This window comes from Amborella trichopoda, chromosome 6 (assembly GCF_054954075.1).
Source record: "Amborella trichopoda isolate Santa Cruz 75 chromosome 6, AtrichopodaSantaCruz75HAP2 v2.0, whole genome shotgun sequence".
Classification (NCBI taxonomy): Eukaryota; Viridiplantae; Streptophyta; class Magnoliopsida; order Amborellales; family Amborellaceae; genus Amborella; species Amborella trichopoda.
The window spans coordinates 9,218,143-9,239,786 of record NC_142341.1 but is presented as its reverse complement, the minus strand read 5'-3'; the positions used below and the strand labels follow the sequence as shown (position 1 = coordinate 9,239,786).

Sequence of the window (21,644 nt, the reverse complement as noted above, 5' to 3'; positions counted from 1 at the left end):
CCCATGGATTTGTCGAGTTACCCAAGGCCGGTTCTTATATTTTATTATTATAACTTTCACACTATGTGGTCCTAGCTTTCTCCGACGTACCACTCAAAAAATTCATCCTCATGTCCATTTATTTTACGTCGTGTCAGAGAAAGTAATCATTATTTAACGAAGTTTCAATTATTGTCCACCCTCTCTCACAAGCTGCAATTATTGCGCACCCTCTCTCTCTCTTCCATTGCTTTTTCTAGTTTTCTCCCGTGTGTCCCACGTAAAGATTTGTGCTCTCAAATCTACTGGGTCTTCCCCATCAAGACCCCTCACTCTCTTACCATCACTTTGTAGTTTGTATCACAAGTTTTTTTTTCTTTCTTTTTTTCTCAATGTTAGTACATGAATCCATTTTCCTAAACAATTATTTTAAGAAATATTGATTAATCACTCCATAGTCGAATCTAAATAATTGAGAAAATGCTAAGATGATGATGATTGTTTTACCACGTCAAAATAAATGAGGCAGAATAGTCTGATTTTGTTATCATGGAGAAGTGAAGACATCGGGGTAGTATGGCTTGTGGAAGTTACTTGAGCCAAATAATTGTACATGCTTTTATTAAACGAAAATGTTTTCCTCTCTATAAAAAAAGAAAAGAAAAAAAAGAGTCATCTCAAAACTCAATGAAAATTACAGTTTTGGCATTGGAAAACCTTCAAATTAGTCATCTCAACCTTGACTATTATGGTTGTTAGAAAACATTAAAGATTTTATCCTCCAAAAATAGTGTATATTGCAATGTATAATCTATATCATCCATTTTGTCCTAAAAATACGTATTCACAGTTTTGGATTATCTATACCATTTTTTAGTTTTAAGTTTTATAATCGGTGTTGGAAATTAATTTTAAATCCATTATAGACATTTCCGTTGCCCAAAGAGCTTTCGGGACGAAAATTCATGATGAGACTTTATTTTATTTTGATAAAGACAAGACCTTATAAAAACTACTATTAGAAGGTCCTACCTAAGGTTTGGAATTGTGAATAAGTGGATGTAACTAGGTAACATGTCTCCATTAAGTCCTTTTTTTTTTTCTATTCTTTTTTATTTTTAATATTATCAAATTTTATTGAATGACAAAATTACAAAGGTTCACCCAGTGAAGAAACATAAATACTCTTTGTTTGTTCTTTTTTTTTTTTAACCCCAAATTAATTTTTTTTGGTAAAAGATACGTAACAAGAACCTTTCATCCTAAGATCAAGGATCATTCATGTCAAGACTCAAGTGACTTTCAAATTATCAAAATGACCTCGCTATTGTATCATGAAATCAAGGGGACCATTTTGACATTTTTAATTAAAATTTGAAGAAGTACTTAAATAAAAAGACATTTGGATAATTTTATGGGAAATGACTTTGTGAGACCCTCTCACACTCATATGTGTAGGACTTCAAAAGATCATCATTAAATTTAGCACAGATCTTTAGAAAAATCAAGTCCCACACCCATGTGATAATTTTTCTAGAGATCTGTGCCAAATTTAATTGTGATCCTTTAGGGTCCTACATACGTGGGTGTGGGAGGGTCTCATAGGATCATTACTCTAATTTTAATATTGAAGTTGCTAATTCACTTTTTGAGGTGCTTGGACAATTTTTTTTTATAAGGGGATTTTATACAATAAGACCAATTACCTTTCATACAAAGAGAACAACTACTTATAACTATCAGATTCGAAATCTAATACGACAGGTGGGTCACAAAGTTCAAAAGATTTTATTTTAACCTTTGAGTTTGGTCAATGAGATAAATGCAATCCCCCAATTTCACATACAATGATCAATGATTAATTGTGACCACCTTACACCAATAGTAATGATCTCATTACATACTTTCCTTTTTATAATTTATAAATCCATTTTGGTCATTCCACCATAATAATAAACCCGTGCCCGTTGTCTTCCCTTTGGACACATGCTTTCATGCGACCGATTGCATTGGATGGTGAGTTGTCAGTTAAATCTTGTTACAAATCCTAACTATAAATAATCTACTACAAAGAGAGAAAATTCTACTTAACATTTGTTTGATATGCAATGAAGATGCTAAATCCGTATCCCACCTTTTTCTCCTCAGTAATTTTGTCTCTAGGATTTGGCACTGGTTTTTCATGACTTTGGGTTTTAGCACAGCATTACTACATAGTGTTTTGGGTATATTCTCAATCATCTTTCTTTACCACAATTGCCAAATATTGGTAGGGCCACATAGAAGATTGCCAAGAGAACTATATTATGGGAGATTTGGTTGGAACGTAATAGGCGCATCTTTGAAAGAGAGATTATGCCGTTTGAGAGAGTTCTTGCTACGATCAAGCGTACGTCGGGTAGGTGCAAGAGGGATGGGGGCATTTGGGAGACTGATTTTATGCTTCATCAATATAACTTAATCGAACCAGAGACAATTCAATTCAAAGGAGGCTATAATTTGGGGTATGCGTGTATTATGGAAGGAGAGTAGATGGGGTGGTGTAAAAAGAAGTTAAGCGTACTGAAATCCCAATTTTCTCTATTTGTTGATACGCTTGAAATCCCTGTGGTTGCGGATTCTTGATTTGTTGATTGTTTCTTTGGAGCATGTTTTTAGTGAAGCCACCCGTTTCACTTGCCAAATGGCACGTCCTTATCTTCTCTTTCTATTTCTGTTTGATAATTTGTTGTTATTAATAAATACTTTGTTATTTATAAAAAAAAATTACTTCAATGAGTAGCCCAAATGACAACCCCTATAATACAACACGCTTTCTTGGGCCCAAATGACAACGCCTATGATACCATTCGTTTTTGGGTGGCATAACTAACGTTGAATATGGCCAAAATAATTCCCTATATGTTTTGAAAACCCTGTTTTTTTCCTGAAAATCAAAATAATTCCCTATGCTGCCCAGTCACACAGAACCAGGGGCTGTATCTCTTTGTGTACACGAACACGAAGAATAAACAATGCATTTTTTACGGAAATGAAACTGACAAAAGGCGGCGCCATTCTCAACTAACACTCTCTCTCTACTCCCTTTGCCCCCTCTCTCTCTGACTGTTGCATGTTTGGTGACTTTGGTTTCTGTTTATAAAAGGGCCGAAAATCACGTCTTCTCTCTGTTTCTCCCTCTCTCTTGGTCCTTGTGCTCCTTCAATATATTGAAGCTCTTCTCTAATTGCAGCGCCATGCAAGTCAGGGGCGAAGGTACTTTACTCCTTTCTCGCTGCAATCTTAATCCTGTTCTTATTTCTTTTTGTACTCTGCATTTTTTTTTTTCCCTTTGTTTGTGCTCAAAACCATTTGAATTTAATCTTTCTGAGGGCTTTTAGGGAGTTATATGTTAGAGAGATGTGTTTCATTGAGGAAAGCATTTTGTTTCTTTGAGGAGTTCGAATTTCTTCTGGTTAATTGAATCTTTCCTTGAAGTATCATGTTACTCAAGGGTGATGGTATTCGGTTTCTTTCTCTCTCTACAATCTTTCCTGCGTTCTTCTCCTGATTTCTCTGTCCATCTAAGAACCTTGCGGTTTGGAAGATTGGCTTTTGATTTCTCTCTCTCGCTGTAGAATCGTAGTTGAAATTCTGCAGGTGCTTCTCGTACTTCCTCTGTTCAACTGTTACTTTAAAGGAATCTGATGATATTATGTTACATTTCTTTACAGATGTGTTTCTCTTTCTGAGTAGTTTGAATTTCAACTAGTGAATATGAAGTAGTTTGAATTTCAACTAGTGAATATGATTCCCTCGTGTGTTTTAGTTTGTTCCTGCCATTAGTTTGTCGTTTAATTTAGGGTAAAGTAGGCTGTTTTTGGGAATTGCAGGGCATTTGTGAATTATAATGTTAATGTTCTGTTTAAGAAATGAATTGAGAATGGTTTTGATGATTCTACATCGTAATGGGGTCTGTTGTGTTGGAAGCTGCCATTCTTTAGAGGTTGAACTGAATTGTTATTGTGCACTGCTAGTTGTCTTTGGTGTGGCCAATATGGGACTTGCATGTGTGTGTGAGAGAGACAGGCAAAGATTCTTAAACTAGAAGGAGTCTATTCTTATAGGGCTAATGTGGTCCACACAGTTGACATTCTAAGTTGTACTGAGCTTAACCCTTAGGATTGATGATAAATATGTAAGAAAGCCTCCCTTAACATATTGAAATCTCTCTCACTTCCTCTCTCTATCTATCTCTAAATGACTAAGATTCTTGATTCCTAAGGATGCGTTATTTTTATATCGATTGGGAATTTCAGCAGTGTATTTTATTTGGCTAGCACGCAGGTTCCTCAATGTTCTTCGAAATGTCATGGTCACTGTATTTCCACCTGTGACCCATGCTGCATTGAGTAGACTGTTCTTGGGAATTGTAGGGCATTGGTTAATTATAATGGTAATGTTCTGTTAAGAAATGAAATGAGAGGAATCTTGATGATACTACATGGTAATGTGGTTCGTCTGTTGTGGGAGAAGATGGGATTCTTTAGGGGATGATTGTCATAATGCACTGGTAGATATGTAGTTGCTGTGGTCAATATTGGATTTGCATGTATGTGTGTGAGAGTGAGAGAGACAGAGAGAGATTCTAAAACTATAAGGAGAATGTGGTCCGCACAGTTGACATTCTAAGGGGTACTTTACCCAACACTTTGGCCTCATGATAAACATATAAGAAAGCCCCCCTTGTCATCATCATCCATGCCTTATCCTAATTAATTGGGGTCCGCTTAAGAGAGCCACCCTCAACATATTTTACTCTCTCTCTCTCTCTCTCTCTCTCTCTCTCTCTCTAAATGTCTAAGATGGATTCCTAAGTATTCACTGTTTTCATTTTGACTGGGAGTTTATTTTGTTTGGTTAGCATGCAGGTTGCTTAATGTTCTTCAGAATATCACGGTCACTGTGTTTCCATGTATGACCCATGCTTTGCATTGGGTAGGCTGTTCTTGGGTATTGTAGGGCATTGGTCATTTATGAGGTTAATGTTCTGGTCTAGAAATGAAATGAGAGGAATCTTGATGATTCTACATGGTAATGTGGTTGTTGTGGTAGCTGTGTATTTGTTGTGATCAGTAATTGATTTGCAATTTTGCTTGCATATGAGAGAGAGAGAGAGAGAGGGAGATTTTAAAACTATATGGAGGCTATTCTCACAGAATTAAGGTATATTCTAAGTAGTGCTATGCCCAACACTTGGGCCTTGTGGCAAACATGTAAGAAAGTCTGCCTGAAGGCATTGAGGTATCTCTCTCTCTCTAATTTTCCAAGATTCTAAATATGTGCTATTATCACTTTGATTGGAATTTTGGCTATGTAATTTGTTTGGCTGGCATGAAGGTTGCTTAATGTTCTTCTGAAAATCATGGTCACCATGTTTTCCCCTAAGACCCATGCTCTGCATTGGTGCCCATGTGACTATCATCCTAGATTTTACATTTTAACCTCTCAAATCTTTTTAGAGTGAAAATTTTATGAGTACATTATTATGATATCTATTAGTTCCATTTCTAATAGCTGTTCCACATTGTTCTTTATTTGCAATTCTTGCTCTACAATAGCAACTTGCATGGTTATGAGTACATTATTGGGATATCAAATAGATCTATAGATCATCTTTTACAATTTAATTGTCAATTTTGCAGAGTTTGATTTCAATCATTTAATAAAAGAGGCTTGCAGTCGTTGGCTGAAACCTGCTGAAGTTCACTTTATTCTCCAAAACAATGATCATTACGAAATCACAGAGAAGCTACTCGACAAGCCTCCAAGTAACCGTCTTTCTCTATCATTGACCTCTGGGCCACCATTAGCCAAGTTCTATATGTTCATTTCTTGTGGAATCTCCATTTATTTTTTTGCTAGTTAAGAGTGGAGAGGAAAGATTTTTAATTTGTCACGTGCATGCCACCTAGATATGTTTTAAGCATCTGGTAGTTTTTTCATTCTTTTAGAAGTCTATGATTGAAACTTGACCAATTTGTTGGTAGGTGGTTCTTTGTATCTCTTCAATAAGCGGACACAGCGGTTTTTTCGTAAGGATGGGCATAATTGGAGAAAGAAAAGAGATGGAAAGACTGTGGGGGAAGCCCATGAACGACTCAAGGTTATTAAATGATAAACACAAATATTCATGGTGCTTTGCATTTAGATGCTGTTGTATTGACATGTTTAATTGTAAAGAGAAGTCGATTTTCATTTGCGACAACAAATTTGCCTCCGAAAATTAACCAGAATATGAATGCACCCTTTATATAAGTTGAAGTGTGAGAAACTGGACATTGCAATCAAGTGAACTATTTGTTTTGTAGTTTCTATTGGAAGCTTATTGTTTGAATAATCACGTAGATGAGGTGTTTCTTTTTAGCTGGAACTTATGTTTGTTTACAAAATTCATATTGTCTAGGTTGGAAATGTTGATGCTTTGAATTGCTATTATGCCCATGGACAAGACAATCCCAATTTCCAAAGACGATGTTACTGGATGCTGGATGGGTAAGATCTGTTTTCTGTGTTGCCTATAATAGTAATGGATTTTCTTCATTTTTTTCATGCTTTTTTAAGTAGTTTTATTAACTAAATCATTTCCTTGTCTTGTTTCATTACACTTAGGGCTACTGGTTGTTATAATTATGTTCGTACTCATGCTTTATTACCTGTCACTGATTTGTATGTTAGAGGAATTTCCTTGTCACACCCTTCAAGATTTAAAAGTGTCATTATGAAATGGTCAACAAATATAGCAACAACATGTGCTTTCCTCTTTTATGGGAATTCTTTGTGAAAAGCTTATTTTGCTTTTTAATATCTGCAAACTTGGAAATCTTGCTTGTCCATGTATATAGACTGACAAAATTAAAATCAATTTTCCTATTTTTACTTTCTCAAGAAGGCATGAACTCTAGATTCATGTGACTTCAGCCTTCAGATTTGTGCCGTGTGTGTGTAGTACGTACTTAATGTTTATGTTTTCTATCCCTTAAAATATCCATAGGCCAAGAGATTCCCTAGTATTTATATATGCTTAATGTGTTGGTGCGAATATGATGCAATGCCAATTCCAATACTAGACACTCATAGAATATTTGTAATATACATGATGTGTAAAAAATATTACATATATATGCATAATGATATGATATACATGGACTTAAAATAAGCTTATTTTAATTTGGGTGTAAAAAATATTATGTATATATGCATAATGATATGATATACGTGGACTTAAAATATGCTTATTTTAAAGTCATCATCATCAGAGCCTTTTCCCAACTAATGGGGGTTGACTCCATGAATCTTGGTCCACCATTCTACTCAATTAAGGGCCATACCCTCAGTGAGGCCATAAGTCACCATATCTTTTCTAAGTACTTCCCACCATGTCCTTTTGGGCATACCATTTGCCCTTTTTGAGCATTCCACTTGAATTAATTTCTACCTCCTAACAGGTGCTGTACTGGGTTTGTGTCACACATGGCCACCCAACCTAAGTCTAGTTTCTCTCATCTTATCGCCTAAAATATAGCTTATTTCAAAGAAATATATAATATGATATACTCAATTTATAGTGTGAACAATATATATATATATATATAGTAATGATCCCATAGGACCCTCTCCTACCCATGTGTGTAGGACCCCAAATGATCATCATTAAAGTTGGTACCGATCTCTAGAAAAGTTATCACATGGGTGTGAGATTTGACTTTTCTATAGATCCGTGCCAAATTTAATGCTGATCCTTTGGGGTCCTACACACATGAGTGGGGGAGGGTCTTATAGAATCATTTCTCATATATATATATATCTATATAAAATTTTTATATAGAGCTGAGGCTCTAAACAATCAAATTAGAGCCCACCTCAAAAATTTCACTAGAAGATATTGTTTTGATGCTCAAATATCCTCAAATTGATCATCTCGACATCAAGATGCATGGGCATGAGAAAAAAATGGATTTCAAGGTTTGGAAATAGTGCATCTTGTAATGCATTTTGGACTGTCAATTTTCAAGATTTTCAAGTTTTCATAGATCGGCTTGATCTACACTAATTTTGAAGCTGTAAAGTTTATAATTAAAGATGAAAATATATTTTAAGGCTATCACAAAGATTTCCAGAATTGAAACCACATTTCTCGACACTATTTGAAGGTGTGCTTTACTTTGATTGTTTAGAGCCTCGGCTCTATACAAACTGCACCCTATATATATATATATATATATACATATATATATATATATATATATATATATATATATATATATATATATATATACATATATATATATATATATATATATATATATATATATATATATATAGGGCAATGATTTCATGTAACTGTTGTATAGTAATATGATGAATAACCTTAAAAAACCATCTTATGGCCATTTGTTTGATCCAAAATTTGAAATATGCACTCTTTTCATTCTAATGAACAATCACAAAAAAAGAAACAATTGAAAACACAACTTAGAAAGTATTTTTTTAGCCCAATTCACATAGGTCGTTCATTTTGGTGAGATGCTTAGATATATGCCTTAGAAGGATTTTTTCATTTTTAATTTTTTTGGATGGCTTTATTATCATTAGATGAATAATGTTAAAAAAGAAAAAAATGATTTTCAGTATATAAAGGCTAAGATTTTGAAATTTACAAAATGAATGGTCTAGATTCATTTTTGGATGTGACTCATTTTGATCATATCTAGGGTTCAAATTGATTTTTTTTTTTTTGGGGATTGATTATTGAGATGAAGAGAGTCTATGTGCAAAATTTGGGGTCATACAAATACCACAAACATGGTTTTTTAGAAGTGTCGTTGTATTATACTATAATACAACCGTTGCATTGGATCATTGCTCATATATATATATATATAAATATAGGCAAAACCTAAAAAACGGCTATAGGTGAAATGCTACAGTGTTTCGCCCCCACCACAGACTTGCTATGTCCATGGCGGTTTATTGAATGAACCTGCAACAGACGGCGCTACATCCGTTACGGCTCCGCATGATTTTTTGACCTCCAAGGACCTAGTATATCCACGACGGTACCGCCACGGACATGCTAGGTCCGTGGTGGTCGTCCGATTTTTTTGTACATCAATTGGCCTATGTGTGAAATCACTCTAGCATTTCGCCCATAGGCATCGTGTAGATGCTGCCATATATATATATATATATATATATCTATAATGAACAATTGTTTCATGCAGGCTAGACCTCATTTCTACGTTATGCGGTCCAGAGGTATAAAGCATCCATCTTAAAGATGGATGCAAAATAGGTGGTCCATCTAAAAACAATTGTAACTAATGGTCCAAATGTTTTCTTAATATAATTATTATTTATAGTTTTCAAAATTGATTTGTATTTTCATATTCATGATCTCCATGTTAAATATTATATTTTCTCTTAAAATTAAGATTAAATTATATTTAAAAAATATATTTATTGCCAAGCTCGCATTTCTACAATATGTGGGCTAGCCTCATGCTAACCACGTCCTATATATATATATATATATATATACATGTATGGGATCCTATACTATGAGGCCATTTATCTTTTTTACAAGGTCACAATTACTTTTAGCATTCAGATGTTGAATTGGACAGCTTGTGGTTTGCCACAAAGTTCAAGAATTTTTTTTGAACTGAGTCTAATCAATGATATCCTCACAACCGCCCAATTTGAAATCTAAAGGACATGAGTGATTGTGATCTCCTTGTGCTAAAAGTAAATGGTTTCTTTGTATATTTTTCCTATCTATATATATATATATATATATATATATATATATAGGGTTATGTTAGGGTGCTCACACTATGGAGTAATTTATCATTGTACTAAATAATTTTGGACTCTTTTATACCCTTGTTTTGTACATGGAGCATTTTTTTAATAAAGGTATTTTTGGTCATTAGGAGGGTATGACATCATCAACATGGGATGTGACATCACCCACATGGAGCACGCTAGTGGTATTTAATGCTCCATGTGGATGACATCACACCTCTTAATGACCAAAAAAATTTATCATTGTACTAAACAATTTTGGACTCTTTTATACCCTTGTTTTGTATATAGAGCATTTTTTTAATAAAGGTATTTTTGGTCATTAGGAGGGTATGACATCACCCACATGGAGCACGCTAGTGGTATTTAATGCTCAATGTGGAAGACATCACACCTCTTAATGATAAAAAATACCCTTATTAAAAAAATACTCTATGTACAAAACAAGAGTATAGAAGTGTCCAAAATTGTTTAGTATAATGATAAATTACTCTATAGTGTGAGTACCCTAACATATATATATATATATATATATATATATATATATATATAAGAAAAAGTTTATATAAGGTTGCATCCTTAAAATATAGAATTAAAGATGCACCGCAAAAATTCATTGGAAAAGGTTGTTTTAATGTTGAAAACCCTCTCTAATTGATCATCCGATATTGAGATGTATGAATACGAAAAAAAAGAAAAAAAAAAATTGAGTCCCCCCAAATATAGTGCATCTTGCAACACATTATATAGACCGTCCATTTTCAAGATTTTCATATGTTTATAGATCTGCTTGATTTTAACCATTTTTGGGATTTAAAATTTTATAATTAGATATGAAAATAGATTTTGAGATAATCTTAAGAATTTTTTACACCAAAATTATATGTTATGATAAAATTTAGTGGTGCGCCTTAATTGGATGGTTTAAGGTTGCAACCTTTTAGAAACCACACCCATATATATATATATATATATATATATATATATATATATATATATATATACATATATATGAAAGATACTACAAAACGCCTATAGGCAAAAATGAATAGTAATTTCGCCTACTCTCATCACCATCCAAACTTCATCGCACGGTCACAGTTCTCCAGTAGTGTTTCAATTTTCAGTTTTGTTTTACTAATCGGAATGATCTGAAATTTGGAGCGTGTGTACATCTTAGTGAGGTGCACCTAATAAAAATATGAAAAAAAATAATTAACAAAATATAAATTGACCAAAATACCCCCTAAATTTTTGGAGGTATTTTGGTCAATTTATATTTTACAAATTATTATTTTTTCATATTTTTATTAGATGCACCTCACAAAGATGTACACACGCTCCATATTTCAAGTAATTTGGATTTGTAGAAAAAAAATGTAAACTGAAACACTACCTGACAACTGCGATCGTGTGATGAAGTTTGGATGGCGATGAGGGTTGACGAAATCATTGTTCATTTTCTCCTATAGGTGTTGGTATGTATATATATATATATATATATAGGGCAATGATTTCTTGCAACGGTTGTATCATAGTATAATGCAACGACACTTCTAGAAAACCATGTTTGTGATATTTGTATGACCCCAAATTTTGCACACACTATCTTTATCTCAATAATCAATCCCGAAAAAAAAGGTTCAATTTGAACCTTAGATATGGTCAAAATGTGTCCCCTCCAACAACGAAACTAGACCATTCATTTGGTGAATTTCAAGATCTTAGCCTTTACAAACTCAAAATCATTTTAATCTTTTTTAACATTGTTCATCTAATCATAATAAGGCCATCTAAAAAAATTGATAAAGAAGAAAAAGCCTTCTAAGGCCTAGATCTAACCATCTCACTAAAATGGAAGGCTTATATTAATTGGGCTAAAAAAATACTTTCTAGGTTGCGTTTTCAAATTTTTTTTTTTTTTTTTGTGATTGTTCATTAGAATGAAAATAGTATATATTTCAAAATTTGGATCAAACAAATAGCCCTAACATGATTTTTGAAGGTTGTTGCATCATATTACTATACAACCGTTGCATGAAATTACTACCCATATATATACGGTCTTTGCAACGACTGAATGATAAAACGTCAATTTTGTATGTTAATTTTTTTTCCTTGAAAAAGGTAGGAGTTTGGCGCACCCCAAATTTGCCACATGTGTGCCTCATCTAATCACACTTAAATAAAAATAAAACAATTGTTATGCTCAAAAAAATGTTGGGCAAAGTGTGTCATCTGTTTGTAGCCATCTGGACCCCATGTTCTCTTTTAATCTAGGTCGTTGGGCTTATGCTTTAGTGTAAGTTCTTTGGCTTATGACAACAAGCTTATCTTGTAGCATGAGCCCACTTTAGCTAGAGAGGTTTGTTGAACCCTAAATTTTACATAAATGCTCATCTCATTAAATTTTACATAAATGCTCATCTCATCCCTGTGATCAAAATATTTATTAAAAAAAAAAGTAAAGAAAAAGAAATTGCCAAAAAATGAGTCCGCCATTTTTGGGGAAAGCAAGCTCTCAATTTGATGGATGGTGGATCTAGGTGTTCAATTGCTCGAAATTCACAAGCAATAAAAGATGTGAAATTTCATTTGAAAAAAATCACTCTAGGTATGTGTTTTAGCAAGCAGGCTTATATTATAGCATATACCCAAGGGCTAGAATCCTTTCTGTATACGAAATAAATCACATATGTATTTCTTAGGATGCACCATATATGGTGTACGCCCTTAACCCTCGCCCAGCCCGAAAGATCCAAAATAGCCTTTGTCATATATAAGTTAAGACTTTTTTCAGGGTAGAAAGGTAAATTGCAAGGTAAGAAAAATTAGGGAGTTTCCCTCCATCCATTTTGAATCGAAAAACCTAACTACCCTTTGCTCCTGTCCTCTTCATTGCTCTCTATTCTCACCACCTATAACCCCATTCTCATCCCCACTCAACCCCTGTTTACAAGCGCAACAAATAATATCTCTCTCTCTCTCTCTCTCCATTGATCCCTCCCCCCATGGTTGGGTCCTCTATGTGTCTCTCGAACTTGGACATCAGAATTTCTATCTCCATAGTTGGGGATGCCTTATCGTCCTCTCTTTCTCTCACTCTCTCTTTGATAAAACCCACTAACTATCCTTTATTTGAGTTTTGGGTTTTATTTATATAGTGGGAAACTTCTCTCTCTCTCTCTCTCAATGCCTTGTATTGCTGGTCTTTTGTTTCCATTTGGAGGAAGTGGACAAGCAGAAGTCGAAGAGGCACCACCAGACACCTCTAATTTTTGTCCCCAGCAAAATTTCCTCTTTTACCCTTAGAAGAAAAGACTTTATGATATAAAACGAAGGTTATTTTGAGTTCTGGGCTTGGTGAAGGTCAAGGGCGATCACCAACTTGTGAATTTTAATATATATATATATTAATATATATATATGTGGAAAATGATCCTGTGAGACAGTGGGCTCACAAGTAAAAATGAGCCCAACGGCCCAGATTGAATCTGGGCTGATCTGACTATCATGGATTCCCAATAGTGTTTGAATGTTAATTTTTCAAATCCAAATCACTTGAAATTTTACGTGTGTGTTCATAAAAAATAGGTGAATCTTCAAAAAATATCAAAAATATATTTTACAAGAGGCATCACCGAAACTTTACGGGGGTATTTTGGTCAATTTTTTTTACAGATTATTATTTTTTATATTTTTATTAGGTGCGGCTTGATGAGAAGAATACGCGCCTAAAATTTTAAGTGATTTGAATTTGTACAAAAAAATTAAAATTCAAATACTACCGGACATCCGTGATAATCAGATCGGCCCGGATTCAATCTGGGCCGTTGGGCTCATTTTTACTTGTGAGCCCACTGGGTCACAAGATCATTTTCCATATATATATATATATGGAAAACACTACAAAACGCCTAGAGGTGAAGTTCTACAATACTTCACCTATGGCTTTATCATCGTTCAAAGTTTATCACACGGTCACATATGTTTGATAGTGTTTGAATTTTAATATTTTGTTTACAAATCATTATGATCTGAAATTTTTTAGGTGTGTGCGCCTTAGTGAGATGCACATGAATAAAATATAAAACAAAAAATTTGAATGATAAAAATTATGCAAAATACCCCAATAAAGTTGCAAGGGTAATTTCATCATTTTCTTTTGACTATTATTTTTTTAATATTTTATTTTGGTGTGACTTGGTCATATGTACACACGCCCCAAATTTAGATAAATATGATTAGTGCAATACTTATAAAAATTCAAGCACTATCGAAAATTTGTAACAGTGCGATGAACTTTGGACGGTGATGAGGTATAGGTGAAGTACCGTAGAACTTCACTTATAGGCATTTTGTAGTGTTTTCCTATATATATATATATATATATATATATGGAAACGTTTGAAGGTGGGCTCTAATTTGATTGTTTAGAGCCTCGGCTCTATACAAGCCGCACCCATATATATATATATATATATATATATATATATATATATATATATATATATATAGGAAAAAGTTTATATAGAGCCGAGGCGCTAAAAAATCAAATTAGAGCCCACCTCAAAAATTTCACTTGAAGAGGTTGTTTTGATGCCCAAGTATCCTCATATTGATCATCTCGACATCAAGATGCATGAACATGCGAAAAAAAATGGATTTCAAGTTTCAGAAATAGTGCATCTTATAATGCATTTTTGGACCGTCAATTTTCAAGATTTTCAAGTTTTCATAGATTTGCTTGATTTACACTATTTTTGAAGGTGCGCTTTACTTTGATTGTTTAGAGTTTCAGCTCTATACAAACTGCAGCCATATATATATATGTCCAATTTGGCAAGGTACTTCGACCTTGTAGAAGAGCGGGGGGTCGTCCCCCGATTTCCCCCTGATGGGTAGGCTTCTGCCTCCTCCGTCACTGCCCCCAACAACATTTGCCTTGACTTATATATATATATATATATAGAAAACACTACAAAATGTCTATAGGTGAAGTTCTACAGTACTTCACTTACGACTTTATCACCATTCAAAGTTTATCACATGGTCACAGATATCTGATAGTATTTGAATTTTAATATTTTTTTTAAAAATCATAATAATATGAAATTTTGTAGGTTTGTGCGCCTTAGTGAGATGCACATGAATAAAATATAAAACAAATAATTTGAATGATAAAAATTAAGTGAAATGCCCCTATAAAGTTTCAGGGGTAATTTCATCATTTTATTTTATGACTATTATTTTGTTAATATTTTATTTTGGTGCGACTTGGTCATATGTACACATGCCCCAAATTTTAGATAAATCTGAGTAGTAAAATAATTATAAAAATTCAAATACTACCGAGCAGTTATGACCTTGTGATGAACTTTGGACGGTGATGAGGTGTAGCTGAAATACTGTAGAACTTCACCTATAGGCGTTTTGTAGATGCTTCCTATATATATATATATATATATATATATATATATAAATGGATTCTGTCAACCCACGGGCTAACAACTACAGTGTTAGCCAACGTCCCAGATTGAATCTGGGCTCGATCCAATGGTCACGACTTCATATCATATTTAAATTTTCATTTTTTTTATACAAATCTAAATCACTAAAAATTTTAAGTGTATGTTCTTTAAAAATAAGAGAATCTAATAAAAATAAAAAATAAAAAAATAATTCGTAAAATATAAACTGACCAAAATATGGCCAAGAAAATGGAAATTCGATGCCATTTTAATCTCAAATCGATTGATTTATAGAAGAAAACCAAAAATTTCTGTCAATTATTAGCTGCAAAAGCCTGTATAAGGCTGAAAATGCATGAAAAATGGAATCAAATCTTCAATCAAAGAGAAACATGTGACTTCTGCATCAAATAACTGCCCCTATAAAAATTAATGGGCGTTATAAATTATTTCTCCGCTATATTATGTTATAAACTGTTTTTTAAACTAACCGGTCCTGTTTGCCAAAAAACTGGCCCGTTTAATATAAAAATGATCAGTTCGACTAAATATCGGCCGGTTTTGGACCGGATCTTTTTTGGGGTATTTCATATACATACTAGAACACGAAAACCGGCCTTAACCGAAGTCGGAATCCTAACGGTTCCGATCTAACCGGCCGGTTCCGGTTCTAACTAGCCGGTTCCGGTTCTAACCGACCGGTTTTCCGAACACTGCTGTGTATATGATATATACATATTAACAAACTCGGAATTCCTAAAGGCTTTCGCCCTATCAGCTGGGTCCAAGATGGATTGTAGCTTTTCCTTTCATATTTTTTCCTCCCTATTCTAGTGTGCTATCGCTTTTCACATAATTTCTTCCCTATATAGGATTGCTTCTTACTGGAAGAAATCACAAATACCACCTTGTTTTTATCTTTTTCTTAATGCATGGAAATACTCCTGAAAAACAAATCTTGCCAAATTTTTTTTTCTTATTTTTATGTCTTTTTATTTTTTGACATGCTAAGGGCAAAGGTTGTGGCTCCACCACCTTGACCACCTAGGCTTTGAATCCTAAAATCTTCACAAGCCGCAGTGTAGTCTTCTTTCCACATTCTTTTCCCTTCATCAAGTTTCATTGTGAAAGGTTGCAGTTTAAGGGGGGCACAAGGATCCCTAGTTTCACTGGATGCATCTGCTCAGTATCTTTCAACTGCATTCCATGATTAGAGTAGGGGAATTTGGCACTTGACTACTAGAATATCAGGTTTATATAGGCAGTTGGCCCATTGAGTAGATACAAGTATAATGGAATCCCTAGCATGCTAGACTCATGTTCCACTATATCTTTGTTGTTTTATCTGGGAAGCACCACTTTGGTTCTTAAGTCTTGTATCATAGCTAAGTGTCCTTGAGTTAGCTAACTGCAACTCAAATAAGATCTCCAATTTTTGGAAAGAACAAAATCTTGAACTAAGCTTTTGTTGAATACCTCAGGTATCCCAAGCTTTTCTCTTTAACTTCTTTCTTCCCACCTAAGTCCATATCAGAGGTCTTGCAGGGTTTTGGTGAAAATTGGTGTTCATTCGAAGGACATATGGAACAATGTGAGCACAACACGCAAGAAGAGGTGCGAGGACTGGTTTATCTGATTATCTGAACTGCAAGATTGATCAAAGTGTGGAATAGCTTACGTTCTTGTATGTTAGCAAATATTGTGAGCTTTTCCAAGACCAGATGTATCGATTATAAATGTTACCTAAATGGTGATTTATTTCAACCACAAAGAGTTCCATCACATGTTCTGGTTGCTAAAAGGTTATTAAAAGATTGAGGTGTACATTGAGTATGTTGCATAGAAATTCAGAATTTACATGCCCCTTTGTGCCACATGTCCATGAACTCACCTTGGAATTGGAAGAGAGGCCAAGGGTTTCACAAAGTTAGTCACATAATAAAATTGCTTTGAAGTATTTTCTCCCTGTGATGTTTTCTTCCATCGTCTTTGGCCCCTGTTAGAGTCTTAATAAGGACCTTTGCAGTGCTTTTCTACACATGCTTGGACGTTTTTTTATTACTACGGGTTGAATCTATTGTGAAATTTTTATAGGCGTACAATCATCATCATCATCAAAGCCTTTTCCCAACTAATTGGGGTCGGCTACACGAATCCTGGTCTGCCATTCTACTCTAAGGGCCATACCCTTAGTGAGGCTATAAATCTCCACTATTGTTTCTCACTACTTCCATGTCCTTTTGGGCCTATCTCTTACCTTTTTTGAGCCTTCTATTTGAACTAACTCGCACCTCCTAATTGGTGCTGTATTGGGTCCGCACCACACATGGCCAACCCACCTAAGTCTACTTTCTCTTATCTTATCTCCTATTGGTGCCACATCTAAATCTTCCCGAATATATTTATTTCGAATTCTCTCCCTTCTTGTCTTGCTAGTCATCCATCTCAACATTCTCATCTTAGCTAACACTCAATTCTGCAGATATATTGTTTTTTGACCACCCAACATTCTGACCAATAAAGTAAAACTGGTCTCATAGCTATCTTATAGAACTTGCCCTTCAACTTTATTGGTATGTAGTAATTACGTAAAACTTTGGTTGCATAGCTCTACTTTGCCCACTCAGCTCTAATTTTATGCACATCTTCCTCAATCTCTCTATTTTTCTAGATTATCAACCCAAGATATCGAAAGTGTGCTTTTTTTGGTATTGTTTGGCCGTCAATCTTAACTACTTCCTTTTCTCTACTCCTATGATTACTAAACTTGCATTTCATATACTCAGTCTTTGTCCAATTAATTTTAAAATCTTTAGATTCCAGAGCATCCTCCAAAGTGCACAATATCACCCTTAATTGTTGCTATTGTGCACTTAACAACTTAGTTCAGAGCATTGTGTAAAAAAATGAATCAGTGGGGTGGATAGTCCACCCATCGGTTCGATTTCAGATCGGCATATCGCTGATTTGAATCAGTGACGTGGGAAATTATTAAAAAGCAAAACCAAAAAGTTTATATATGCACACACACACACACACACACACACACACACACACACACACATATATATATATATATATATATATATATATATATATATATATATATATATATATAATATAATGAGACCATTTATTTTGGATACAAGGTCACACTCATTATTGACCATTAGATGTGAAATCAGATGGTTGGAGATGTGTCATTGTTTGGGCACAAAGTCCAAAATAAAATTTCTCAAATGTTGAGATACACACCAATCTATTGGATTTCACATCCAATGGGTAAAAATGATTGTGACCATTTTGTATTGTTAGCTCAAAGGTTGATGCAATATTATGCACCCAACGACCTAGATTGAATTTGGGCTTTGATCGGATGGCCACAATTTTTGTTTCGTCTTTGAATTTTAGTTTTTTATACAAATCCAAATTATTTGAAATTTTGAGCATCTAATATTGAAAAATCGACACACCTAATAAAAAAATTAGATAGTAATTTAAAAAGATGAGTTGACCATAATGCCCCTGAAATTTTTAGGGTATTTTGGTCAATTTATTTTTTGTGGATTGTGTTTAATCTTTTTATTAGGTTCACCTGAATGAGAAAAGGGAACCATTTGATGTGAAATCTGATAGCTTGGGTGTGTCACAAAGTTTAAAAAAATTGCTTTTGAACTTTGAGCTGGGTCATTGAAATAAATGCAGCAACTCAATTTCACATCCAATGGTCAAGATTAATTGTGACCACCCTGTACTAAAAGTAAATGGTCTCATTATATACTTTGCCATATATATATATATATATATAAAATGTAATCGTGATCGTCAGATTGACCTAGATTCAATCTGCACCATAGGGCGTATCATATATATATATATATATGAAATGCAATCGTGATCGTCAGATTGACCTAGATTCAATCTGCACCATAGGGCGTACCATATTGCATCAACCCTTGGACATATGAGAGTTACTCCCATATATATATATATATGAAAACTTAAAAACGCCTATAGGTGAAATGCTACAGTGTTTCGTCACCGCCACGGACTTGCTATGTCTGTGGCGGTTTATTGAATGAACGCGCTGTCTGATGTAGTTCCGTGTGATTTTTTGACCGCCACAGACATGCTAGGTTCGTGGCGGTCCAAAAACGCACACTGCCTGATTTTTTCGGACGGTGATGAGCTTATAGGCGAAAACACTATTCATTTTCGCCCATAGGCGTTGCGTAGATGCTTCTATATATATATATATCATGATTATCATCATCATAAGAGCCTTTTCCCAACTATTTGGGGTCAGTTTCACGAATCCCAGTCTACCATTCTGCTCTATCAAGGGTCATATCCTCAGTGAGGCCATAAGTCCCCATATCTTTTCTCACTACTTCCAACCATGTCCTTTTAGGCTTACCCCTTGTCCTTTTTGAGCCTTGCACTTGAACTAACTTGCACCTCTTAATAGGTGTTGTGTTAGATCTGCGGTGTACATGACCAGCCCATCTAAGTCTACTTTCTCTCATCTTATCGCGTATTGGAGCGACACCTAAGTTCTTCCGAATGTATTCATTTCAAATTCTATCCTTCCTTGTCTTGCCACTCATCCATCTCAACATCCTTATACAACTACGTCCATCTTAGGAGTATGATGTTTTTTAACTGCTCAACATTTTGCCCCATAAAGAAAAGTTGGTCTCACAACTGTCCTATAGAACTTGCCATTGAATTTTATGAAAACTTCGGTTGCAGATCTCTGCTTCGCCCATCCAATTCTAATTCTATGTGCGACATCTTCTTCAATCTCTCCATTGTCCTAGATTATCAACCCAAGATATCGACATTGTGCTTTTTTTGGAATTTCTTGGCCGTCAATCTTAACTACTTTCTCGTTTCTACTCCGGCTATTATTAAACTCTCGTTCTATATACTTTGTCTAAGTCCAGCTAATTTTAAAACCTTTAATCTAGAGCGTCCCTCGAAAGTTCTAACTTTGTGTTGAAGCCGCATCGAGTCTTATCAATCAAAACTATGTCATCGACGAACAACATACGCCACGGTTCCTCATCTTGTAGGTGCCTAGTTAAGTCGTTCATAACTAAGATGTGGAACTATTGTCACTAAAAACTCATTCTTCCGTCCACTAGTTGTTTGCACACTAGTTAGTGCTCCCTCTATATCTCTCACTATCCGGACTTCTATTTGGAGACTCCTTTCTTTTCCAACGCCTACTAAATTAAATCTTGAGGTACTCTATCATAAGCTTTCTCTAGATCATAAAAACCATATGGAGATGTTTTTCCTTCACTCTAAACTTCTTAGTCAGTTGCCTAAGTAGGAAAATAACTTCAATTGTTGACCTTCCTAGTATAAAACCAAATTGGCCCACTGCTTCCAACATAGTCCGAAAGCTTTCCAAGTTAGCTGCATTAAAAGAAATAATTACTTGGTATAACAATCTGGCCACATATTGTGCTAACCAGGGTTTAAAAAATTTGTCATCCAGATCGGAACCGGCCAGTCCGGATTGGAAATCGGACCCTGTAAAATGTCAGGAATTGGTTGGTTCCCCCATGAACTGGATGGTTCTGGCTGGTTCCTTGACAAAACTGACTCGGTTCTTTAAGAGAATAAGTATGAACCGGCTCCACCTCTTTTTAAATTTTTTTTTTTTTATTAATCACTGAAGCGGTCAATTAGAACCAGTCAAAACCATCCGCGCTGGTAGACTAGATCACTGATCTGGTTCTTCGATTTGCTTAACTGGATCAAAAATTTGGAGGGCCGATATGGGTCACTGATCCGTTTTTTAAAATGTTGGAGCTATCTTATTTCTATTCTCTTTTTTTAAGTGGCTCTTTAAACTTGTTTGGACCCTTTTACATGGTAAAATCCTCGGATCGGGGGTGGGGTGTAAGAATCCATAGACCATCTTCTTCGAGACATCTATGCATGGATGGGCTATTAGAAGATCCAACCTTGGCATATATATCTTCTTCCTCTTCCTAAACTTGAAATATATATAGACTTCAGACAGTTACTTCATGTCTTTTCTTTACCTCCTCTTTCTTATTTTTAACCCCCTCAAAGTGCTTTGACATCTCTCTCCTCCTCAGCTAGAACTTGCGTGCATGCGGCTGCATCCCTTCTGACACCAGCTAAATATTTATTCGATGTGTTAATGCTGACATTATATGATTTTTGGCAATAAACTCCACCCTATGCTTGTTAAGGGGATTTGGACAAGTTTCTTACTTCGAATCTAGATCATTTTGCTTACTTGATCCAGTTGAAGGCATTGTCACGACTCACAACTCACAACTTACAGCACAACTAACAAAGTCACAG

The 21,644-nt window shown here is 34.7% G+C and overlaps 1 protein-coding gene across 1 annotated transcript in view; it reads left to right on the top strand.

Moving 5' to 3' along the window:
• The first annotated feature begins 2,308 nt into the window (after positions 1-2,308).
• LOC18438009 (Calmodulin-binding transcription activator protein with CG-1 and Ankyrin domain) overlaps positions 2,309-21,644 on the top strand; it is a 52,031-nt gene continuing 32,695 nt past the window's right edge. The window contains exons 1-4 of the mRNA XM_020669791.2: positions 2,309-3,234; positions 5,664-5,789; positions 6,009-6,124; positions 6,425-6,513. Of these exons, the coding sequence (XP_020525450.1) occupies positions 3,216-3,234; positions 5,664-5,789; positions 6,009-6,124; positions 6,425-6,513 (350 nt within the window). The 5' untranslated portion in view covers positions 2,309-3,215. The remainder of the gene's footprint in view (positions 3,235-5,663; positions 5,790-6,008; positions 6,125-6,424; positions 6,514-21,644) is intronic.